Below are 9,331 nucleotides of genomic sequence, written 5' to 3'. Positions count from 1 at the left end.
ACCCAGCACAAACCTTTGTTTTATTTTGACTATTGGACTACTTGTGTCAGAAAGCGATTTCTTATGCTTACTTAATGACTGACATTTGAAGTGAGGTCACAGGTCGTGCTCCACCCACCAGACTATGGTCCCTCGGGTGAGGAAAGCACTGCGGACATGCGATGTTTGCATAGCTGACATTTGTCACGGACTTGGTTCAGTGATTCTAAGGAGCAAGGATGACAAGTACTTCTTCTGAATCTGCACAACTGTGAGAGCTATATTTATAGCATCTTTAGAACACCAAGATTCACTTTTTCAGACAGTTTATATTTTTCAAGGGTTCTGCTTTCATCCCTAGAGCTTTAAGTGCGCGAGCACACAACAGGCCACAGGTAACACACAGTCGCAGGATGTATACAAACCCAACACCCCCCGTGCAACACACAAAATTCCAGTACCGAGCTTCCTGGCACCCACTGCGATGTTGCTGCTGTCCAACATTTGTTGACATTTATTGAGAACTATCCGCGGCGGTCTGGCTCTTGTTTTGCCATTTCCTGCTGCCGTTCTGTGTGCCAGTGTGTGTGTGTGCTTTTGTGACTGTGTTTGTGTTTGTGGCAGGCGACGCGAATGGCGGCAAGTCAGTGTGTGGGGTCTCCCTCATTTTGTGTTGCTCTTACTTTTGTGCCGCGTAAAGTTGGTGCTTTAAGTGGCATTTTATTGCCGCTTAACGGCTGTAAGTATCAGGTGCAGGTACACGTGCCACACTCACCGCACTCATTATTCGCACATTATTCGCGCTCTCAAAGCAAACAGAAGTAAAACACATATGCCTCGGCTTGAGGAGACTCTGCTCCGTTTTCCATTACCAAAAGCGGCAGAAACCGGCCGACAAATGAGCTGACAGCATTTCTGAAGTTGCATTTCTCTGATGGAAAGCCACAAGCTACGAAATAAATGAATGCATTTGGACGAGTAAATTGGCAAACACTTTGCTTAAGAAACCCTGACAGCAAACGAGCTGTCAGCTTAATCATTGAATCACTTCTTAATTCCCAAAGTGTTGTCATTCAGTTCAAACATGTAGAACTACTCTTTGTCAATAATCCGACTGATTCACTGGAATCCCATTTGTTTTTCCATTACTATTTGATTCCTTTCCAAGCACAAAAAATACTCGCATAAACTTAAATGTCTTTACTAGCAAGAATAAGTTACAGAAATATGGGCAAAATATTAAACAAAGTTGAACAAATGTTCCAAATGTCAGGGAAGCAGGGAGCAAACACAATGCAAAGCGCATTGTCTGTGCCCTCGAGTGAGAGGAACGACGCACACGTTCAGATGTTTGAGGGATAAGTGCTTCTGGCTCAAATGTACGCAGCAGATGGCCACGAATAATGCACAGACCTGTGCTACTGGCCTGGCCCAGAGTGGAGCAGAAGTGGAAACAGAAGGGAAAATATAATTTTCCTGGTCTTTGGTTTTCTTTTAACTTGGATTTTTTGAGCATCTGGGAGTGCACTTTAATTACAAAATCGACACGGGTGAAGCGGAGTGTGTGTTTGTGTAGCAAAAGCGAACAAGTTTGCATACAGTTGTTGCACATACGCCCTGTGGTGAGTGTGTGCCAGTTAATTGAAGTGCCTCAGTCGAGGCTGCCGCTGTTGGTGCTGCTTCATAATGAACTCAATTAAAAGTTGGCTCCTCCAGTTCCTCCAATCTCTGCGCTGTGCCTTTTGAACTTAAACTAGTGTCGGTATCTGTTAGCACTCCAGAGTCCGGACTACTGCTTCTTGGCCTTGAGAAGCAGCTGCATGCGCTGTCCGACCAGTCCCAGCGGCTTGCGGGGCACCAAGTGGCATGTGGATTGCCTGCGGAGACACACACACACACACACATATGTTTGTATGAGACATTTGTGCATAAATTAGTTGGGTGTGGAGCAGCCAACTCACTTGTATATGATTCTCTCACGGTCTGCCCAGGGCCAGGAGCGCTCCAGCTTGTCCAGTTTGAAGAGCAACTGTGCGAGAGACAAATCTGCAATCAGACAGTTAACGCCAATGATAGGAATTATTACCTTTTGTGTCTGACCCCCGGCCGACTCCTGCGACGGTGCCTGAGGTGTGGGTGTGGCAGGACGCACCTTTGGTATGTCTGCCACAGATTTCAGCTCCTCCTCCTGCTGCGGCCTTAGTTCGGCATCGGTTTCAGCCTCATCGTTGATACGCAGCTTGGGCACATTGCGGATGTTCCAGGTGTAAGTGGTGCTCAAAAAGTCGCTGTCATCCTCGTCGCTGGAGGGATAGGAGTTGGCATCTTCGACTGATGCTGCGGGCAGTTTCATGAAGAACACCGCACTCCCAGCCGGCGCACTCTCCGTCTCTGAGTCATCGCTGGCATCGGCATCACTTCCCTCATTTGTCGGGTAATTGGCTTCCGATGCATAATCCGATTCAGGGGTGACATCCTTCAGCAGCTTTGATTGCTTCACACCACCCAGTGCCTGTGCCTTTGCCTTTACCTGTACCAAATCATTCTCATCACTGTCAACACCCTCCGTGTCTGTTTCCCTGTCCGTGTCAGTGTCACCCATCAGGTCTTCGTCTTCGTCGTCGTCTCCCCCATCCCTTAGCTCGTAGTCGAGAGCATCCTCGTCGTAGGAGCACTTTCGCTGTATGTAGGCCGCGGCCTGTTCCTGTGCCTCCTCCTCGCTCATTCTGCCAAAGCTCTGCGACACCGTGGCCAGGGTGGAGGAGAGAATTTTTGGTATTCTGGCAATGGCCGACAGCTTACGCTGCATCTCCAGCAGGCGCATCTCGATGGTGCTGGCCACAATGCGTTCTGCATGGAATCCATCAAGAAAGCGAAAGGATTTTCCTCTCCATTAACTTTGGGCTTTATTGGGATTACGGTTGGGGGGTGCTGGGACTCGGGGGGTTTTATTCAATCGACAAGCACAGAGGCACAAACAAACACACACACAAATTGTATTCCAAATTATGTACAGGGCAAGGGCAAGGGGCTTTCGGGCAAGGGGGAGCTGTCGTCTTCACTGGGCCTTGGGTGCACTGGGCAGGGCAAGGAGCATATTTTCGATGGTGCTGCTGCGGAGCTCCTGATTGTCGCCGACCTCCGCAAAGAAGCGCCGAATGTTCCGAATGATGCGGTGATGTGGCAGCTCCTGCCACATGCAACAGGGATTATGGTTTGGTGGGATTGGTGGAGTTTGGGGAGGCCGACAGGAGACAGAAGACAGAAGACAGAAGACAGGGGAGAGAAGAGAGAATGGGTTAGTTTCGCTTTGCAAATGTTGTTGGCATGCAATTGTGTGGGTGTTGATTCACCTGCTCCTCCTCGTCCGAGGACTCGTCCTCGCTGAGTTCAATCACCACCTCGTTGCCCTCGTCGTCGAGCTCCGTTTTGGTTTTCTTTTGTTTGGGCTTTGGCGGCTCGGGCGGGTCTTGCCACATGATCGGATGCCAACAACGTGAGCCAAGCAGGGGGGTTGGGTGGAAGTCTACGAAAAATAGATATACAAATCCAAGTGAATACCAAGAAGTGCAAGCGGTGGAGTTGGACGTTGGAGCTGGACTTTGGGGTGGGTTCGGGCCATGCAAGTGGACTACAAACTGACGAGACTCACCACTGGGCGGCGGCATGGGCTTTGGCACTCGCATTACAATCGACTTCTCCTCGCCGGCCTCAAACTGGCCCATGGGATCGTCCTCCTCCATGCTGTGGGACATATTTGTATCGTTACATAATTGAAAAGAGCTTAAAAGCATCTCGGACACAGCACACAGAGACAGCGAGATGGATATCTGGGGCAACCTACTTGCGCAGCAGGAAATGTATCTTCTTGGGCGTTGCGTTGATTTTCTCGTGTGCCTGGTTCAGCGTCAGCTGCGTGGCGTCCTCTTCGTTTATCTGCAGTATAATGTCGCCCAGACGTATGCCCGCCTTGTCAGCCAGACCATCGGGTGTTACCTGCGGGAACGGGTTAAAGTTTTGATCATGAAACTGGTCCAAAGTCCTTTCTGATCGGTGGAGCAGACACACAACACTTGAACCGTGCGACGCGACTGTCGGGACGCAATTGGCCAGAATGCTGCGTACGTCTGAGATGACATGTAGAGACGTAGTACGGGCAGATGTGTATGAGATGTTTGCTCTCAGAAATAAAGAAAAACACCCAGAAAAACAAAGGAAACTGAAAGCAAAGCAGACACCATACGCCTCTAGAGGATATGCCTATGATTTATTCGACTTGTGGAGTACCTAGGGAAATGGCTGGCAGTTTTTTACCAAAGCAGGGATATTCCACATGGAAATATGTTAAATCCCATCTACGATGATTCGGGTTATTTAAGGTTTAATGGGTATGTAATGGGCTTGGCATACCCTCCCACTAGCTGGCCCATTTTTCAAATGTATTAAAAAGAAAACAAAACATTTCTGTGTTTTTTTCTTTTAAGCTAAACGCGAAAACGTCAAAAGTAAAATTTTGCAAACCAAAATAGTTTTGTTGGGCTATCATGGGTGCAGTGCGTTTCATAGCTGTAGTACATGGCATTGCTATATTCTAAGAAAATCACAAGAGCAGCCAGTAGTCGGAAATCTCTTACTTTGATCTTTCAAGTGATTTATATGAACGAAACGCAGTGTCTGTGGTGCAATGTATAGAATAATGAAAGCCTATTGTTAACCCAAATATTGTACATTCACTTGAGTCGAGTGAGCCAAAAAGAGGCGGTGTGGCACGCCACGGCAGCTGCAGCTGCCCCCAAAACACTGAACGTACGTCGAACGTCGCGGGGCAGAAACAATTCAAATGTTCCTTGCTCTTAGGCGCTGGCTGGCCCATCCAACGTTGGATTCGACTTCGTCAGAGCTTAATTTGAAATCAAATGTGACTCCAAGTTTGTTACTTGGCATTCGGCCAACAAATATCGTCAACAAGCAACGCAGCCTGTCATCGAATGACCGAAGCAATGGATACACTTGCCACACGCTCAGTTCTTATGGGAATTTTGGTAAAGTTTCGAATTTCTACAGGTAAGGCTAGAATTATTTGGCCTGTGGTTTCTGTTTGACGAATGTTATGTGGAAATCATAGCACCCTTCTGTACTCTCTTGATATCGCAGTCCAATTTCAGCTGTGGCAAACTGTAGCGAGAGGCACATGGTTGGGTTCCCAGACCGGCCACCCCGTCCCCATCCACTGTGACCCACTCACCTGGAACACTGTTAGCGGCATGTGGAACTCGGCGCCGCCGGTTACCAGGAAACCCCATTTGGTGTCATCCTTGGAGGCATACGCCTCCGAATCGACATCGAAGGCGGGAAAGCCATCTGTGTCCCCGATGCCGCAGGACATCTTGATAATGGGCGCATTCTTCTTTGACTCCGGCGTCGACCACTGCAGACCCAATTGCTCCGGCATTTTGCTCCTCCTTTATGTACGTTCTCCTCTCTATCTTGTTTACCCTCTCGTTCGCTCTATCTCTCTCGTTTTGTTGTTGTTGTTGCTGCCTTCCACTCTCTTCGTGGCGCTGCTGATTTGATTTTATTTATAAATGTTGTGCTCTTGCCTGCGGGCGCTTCAGCTCTCCTCTCCTCTCTCCTCTCTTGCCTTGTCTATTCTCTCGTTTGCTCTTTTGGTTGCAAAACTTTTATCGCTGTTCTTTTTGTTGCTTTGTTCTTTTGTTCATTTGTTCATTTGCTTGTTTTCCGTTGTTCCTTTTCCTGTCAAAATTGCACCCGTGCAAAAATATTACTCGTATTTGTGGCTTGCCGGCTTTTAAACGAGCGTCGTGTACATTTTGCGCAACGGCCAGAGGGGATTTCTCCGTCGATTTGCCGCTTCGTTCGGATAATTATCAACTTTAAATCTTGGCCAATGCTGCGAGTTATGTAACCAGCGGAGCAGACCAAACGGATTGTGCAATTTCGGATTTCGATTTCAGTGCAAATTGCATTGGCAGTGGAAGTCGCTCCCGGAATGACTGTCCAGCCTGTGCTCCGTCTTGGCCAATAATTATGAGAATTGATTCACGATTTGGACTTCCTCTGCCCGCTGATCACCCTGCCTGCACCTGATTCTTTCCCGCTGGCTTCTCCGTATAACTTCCACACGACTGCACTCGACGACTCGGACAACTAAAATAATTTTCGAGAAGTTTTCCTTTGTGCCTGCATTCACGTTTCTTTTTTATGGCTGCCTCTCACTCTCTCTCTCTCTCTCCCCCCCTACCTCTGATGCTGCCCTGGCTCTGCCGCTCTGCCTCCCGATTTGTTGCACTTTTTGCCGAGTTCTTTGTGTACACTTTTTACTCGGCTGCAGAACTCTGCGCACATCCAATTTGTGTGTGGAATGTGCTGCGAACCGTTATTTAATTGAATCCCCAACAGGCGGGCCTCAAGCGCTGGCTGGTACGTAATAGAACAAATGGCAGGAAGTCGATAAGTTCCGATCACGGACCCACGTTCCACCTGCTGCCCATTGAAAAAAATATATTTGATATTTAAATGTAATATGTTTCCAACGAATTAAATGTATTATGTGTGTCTAAATCGAAAAAAACTTCCATTCATTTCGACTTGTTTGTATCTCGAACATATAAACTTAATTAAATGAATTTCCCGCAATACAGAAATTGGAATTAGGTGTGCTTCTGTGACGTCAAAGAGCGCAAGAAACAGATGAATGTCATTTCGGATGGTAGATTTGATTATGAGCAAAATATGAGCGAGTTGTTTCCCCCCCCACAAGATTGGCAGAGTCCAAAGAGCCCAAAACAGAAAACGAGCTGAGCAGAACGTGCCTTATCAGCCGAAACATGAATAACAAACTGAAACATGACTACCCAAAAAAAAAGGAACAACAGCAAAGGGACAGTCAGGCAGACAGCCCTGACAAAAGGATGCGCCCTGAAGAAATATGGTGAGAAAGGAATAAAGTTTTCAATGGCTCAAAACACCAAGTGCCGAAAACATCTGCAGGCAGCAGACAGCAGCGAGGGATTACTCATATCACACTGAGAAGAGAAGGCTTACCGAAGTCCTGGATACCCTTGCCGGCTCCTCCGCAGGCTGAGAGTTCTATTAGCTGCAAATACATTTCTGCACAGTGTTCCAATACCCTCTGCAAGGGTATAAACACCAACACTGAATACATACAAGTCGCACCTATCAGACTGGCACATCGCATCATCGCCACTGAGCTGCGGCGACATTGACGCGACGCCGCCGCTGTCTTGATAAGGGCAAGCGCGGTCGCTGATAAGCAGCCAAAGAAGGCGAAAGATGGGCAGGAGAGTTGGAGAGGGGAAAGTAGGGGAAATGTCAAAAGCTGGAGACGCCTGTGTGGGACTTTTTTTCTAGTTTATTTTAAATCTACTTAATGCTAAACGTGCGGGCTTATTCGAAGTAGGTCGTCTCGTTGGCCTCCTTGGAGTTCACCTCCATCACCTCGCAGCCTTGGGCGTAGTCTTCGATGCTGGTGTTGTCTGGTGGCAGGACGTCAAGTGCAGCACCATCCTCCTTTTCAGCCTGACTGTCCTGACCGGGCGGATCCACATACTCATCCGCCTCATCATTCACATTCTCAACGCTCTGCGGATCCTTGATCGCCTGGCGTCTTCTTCTGCCGGCCTTTTCCGGCTCGGCCTCTGCCGGTTGCTCCTTCTTCTTCGCCTCCTCAGAAGACTCGCCGGAGCTGTCCGCCTTGGCCTTCGCCTTGTCCTTGTCCTTGTCCTTGTCCTTTCCATGCTCCTCCGAGGAACTGCTGGCGTCCTTGGCTGCCGCCTCAGTGGATCTTCTCCTTCTCTCTTCTTTCTGTTCGGGTTGAGCCTCCGCCGGCTGTTCCTTCTTCTTTGCCTCTTCGGAAGACTCGGGGGAGCTATCTGCCTTGGCTTTTGCTTTTGCCTTTGCCTTGTCCTTTCCGTGTTCCTCCGATGAGCTGCTGGCGTCCTTGGCTGCCGCCTCCTCGGGGGATCGCTTGACGATGGCCTTGGGCACAGTGCCTTCGCTGCTGTCCCAGCCTGTCTTCAATATCTCTTCGCTCTCCACACTCTCTGCCAGCTCCTTTTCCATCTCCATCTCACTCTCCAGGCTGGAGCCCCGCTCGGCGGACTCCTCCACACTCAGGGGCAGGGCCATCGCCGCACTAAGGACGATCGCCGCCAGCGACAGGAGCAGCAGGGATCGCTGCATTGTGATGATGTTCCTTTTAATCCTCAATCGAAACTCTGCCTCTCTGGATAGCTGGCTGTCTGTGAACCTCGCGCTGCCACTTGTGTTTTCTCACTGACTGTGGCTGCCCTCAAAGGTTTCCAACGAAACCTCAACAAATTTATTATCGCCTCGAATCCGATTGTCTGTCTTAAATGTAATTAAAGCATCCATCAAGCCTGATAACAGCCCAAGCCCCAGCCATTGGCCCAGTCATCCATCCCATCCCCGTCTATAAGTGGAGCCGCTGCAATATGGCAATACTCGTAGATTGCCGTCGAACATTCACTCTTCCCTTTGCAGACTGCGCAATTGCCTGCTGTGATGCCTGCTGCCGGCTTGTGCCAATTGCGATTTCAGACTAAACTTGCATAATTCATAAAAACAAATTGAGTGGAATGGGGAGGGGCTGATAAGAAGCAGAGACCAGAGCTCAGTTGCGGATCATCACAGTAGATCAGGCCGAGGCGTAATTTGTAATTATCGACGCGTTCCCAGAAGTCAAAGCAAAACACTGCACAAAATTCAAAGTCTATGGAAATCGCTGTGCACGTAAGCCGCAACTGGACACAATTGGCGCTGGGATATAAATTATAATTTCGGATAACGAAACGTGCCGGCGGATAGAGGAAGAGAGATTGAGACCTCTCTCAAGTTCAAGTATCTTGGCCGGGCTGGGGCTGGAACTGGAGCTGGGGCTGGGGCTGAGCCGAAAATACCATTTAAGACGCACAAACAAAAGAGCCGAAAGGATTTCCATTAGGCTCTTGGCTCGCATGACAAATGGCAACACACAAAAACAGTTTCCGCACTTTAAGACAGAACGTGAGCGGCCTATCGAATCCACATGAGACGACCCCCGACGAATGACCACTGCAATTATTCCGTGCCTCTGCTATTTACTGTTTACTGTTTACTGTTCACCCATTAAAGGACGATAAAGCATTTTATTTACCTGAAGGAAAGGCGCGCCCTGAAAGAAACGAAAGACAAATTTATTTGGCAACCATCAAAGGGGATTCGGAGAGCTGAACCCAATACGCAAACTTCTTTAACTACCCCGCCAGGAGCGGCTTATTGAATATGATTCCCAGATGTCTCCGGCACATCA

At 48.7% G+C, this 9,331-nt stretch overlaps 2 protein-coding genes across 5 annotated transcripts; both read right to left on the bottom strand.

The window, feature by feature from the left end:
• Positions 1-1,483: 1,483 nt before the first annotated feature.
• Positions 1,484-6,172, bottom strand: LOC117584877 (PDZ and LIM domain protein 7). 4 transcript variants are annotated; one of them, XM_034274028.1, is made up of 6 exons: positions 5,225-6,172; positions 3,824-3,975; positions 3,632-3,723; positions 2,066-2,829; positions 1,941-2,008; positions 1,484-1,856 (listed from the first exon to the last, which is right to left on the bottom strand). In XM_034274028.1, exons 1-6 carry the CDS (start codon positions 5,429-5,431, stop codon positions 1,769-1,771), a joined length of 1,371 nt encoding a protein of 456 aa, XP_034129919.1. In that variant the 5' UTR covers positions 5,432-6,172; the 3' UTR covers positions 1,484-1,768. The 4 variants fall into 4 exon arrangements, with proteins under 4 accessions (XP_034129919.1, XP_034129921.1, XP_034129926.1 ...); XM_034274030.1 differs by having other exon boundaries at positions 3,635-3,723; XM_034274035.1 differs by lacking the exons at positions 1,484-1,856; positions 1,941-2,008; positions 2,066-2,829 and adding exons at positions 2,869-3,169; positions 3,333-3,505 and having other exon boundaries at positions 5,225-6,140.
• A 1,176-nt stretch (positions 6,173-7,348) lies between these two features.
• Positions 7,349-8,291, bottom strand: LOC117584908. The gene is made up of 2 exons (XM_034274056.1): positions 7,972-8,291; positions 7,349-7,794 (listed from the first exon to the last, which is right to left on the bottom strand). Exons 1-2 carry the CDS (start codon positions 8,200-8,202, stop codon positions 7,408-7,410), a joined length of 618 nt encoding a protein of 205 aa, XP_034129947.1. The 5' UTR covers positions 8,203-8,291; the 3' UTR covers positions 7,349-7,407.
• Between the last annotated feature and the right edge of the window lie 1,040 nt (positions 8,292-9,331).

This window comes from Drosophila guanche, unplaced genomic scaffold, assembly GCF_900245975.1.
Source record: "Drosophila guanche unplaced genomic scaffold, DGUA_6, whole genome shotgun sequence".
NCBI lineage: Eukaryota > Metazoa > Arthropoda > Insecta > Diptera > Drosophilidae > Drosophila > Drosophila guanche.
The sequence above is the reverse complement of the archived record's forward strand: the minus strand, read 5'-3'. Positions and strand labels throughout refer to the sequence as shown.

Excerpts from the sequence above, each read along its gene's own strand:
- LOC117584877 (XM_034274028.1), bottom strand. The coding sequence starts at position 5,431 with ATGCCGGAGCAATTGGGTCTGCAGTGGTCGACGCCGGAGTCAAAGAAG. Across the intron at positions 3,976-5,224 it reads TGCCGCTAACAGTGTTCCAG|GTAACACCCGATGGTCTGGC; the intron begins GTGAGTGGGTCA and ends CCGTTCCCGCAG. Across the intron at positions 1,857-1,940 it reads CGTGAGAGAATCATATACAA|GCAATCCACATGCCACTTGG; the intron begins GTGAGTTGGCTG and ends GTGTCTCCGCAG.
- LOC117584908 (XM_034274056.1), bottom strand. The coding sequence starts at position 8,202 with ATGCAGCGATCCCTGCTGCTCCTGTCGCTGGCGGCGATCGTCCTTAGT. Across the intron at positions 7,795-7,971 it reads TCAAGCGATCCCCCGAGGAG|GCGGCAGCCAAGGACGCCAG; the intron begins GCGGCAGCCAAG and ends AGATCCACTGAG.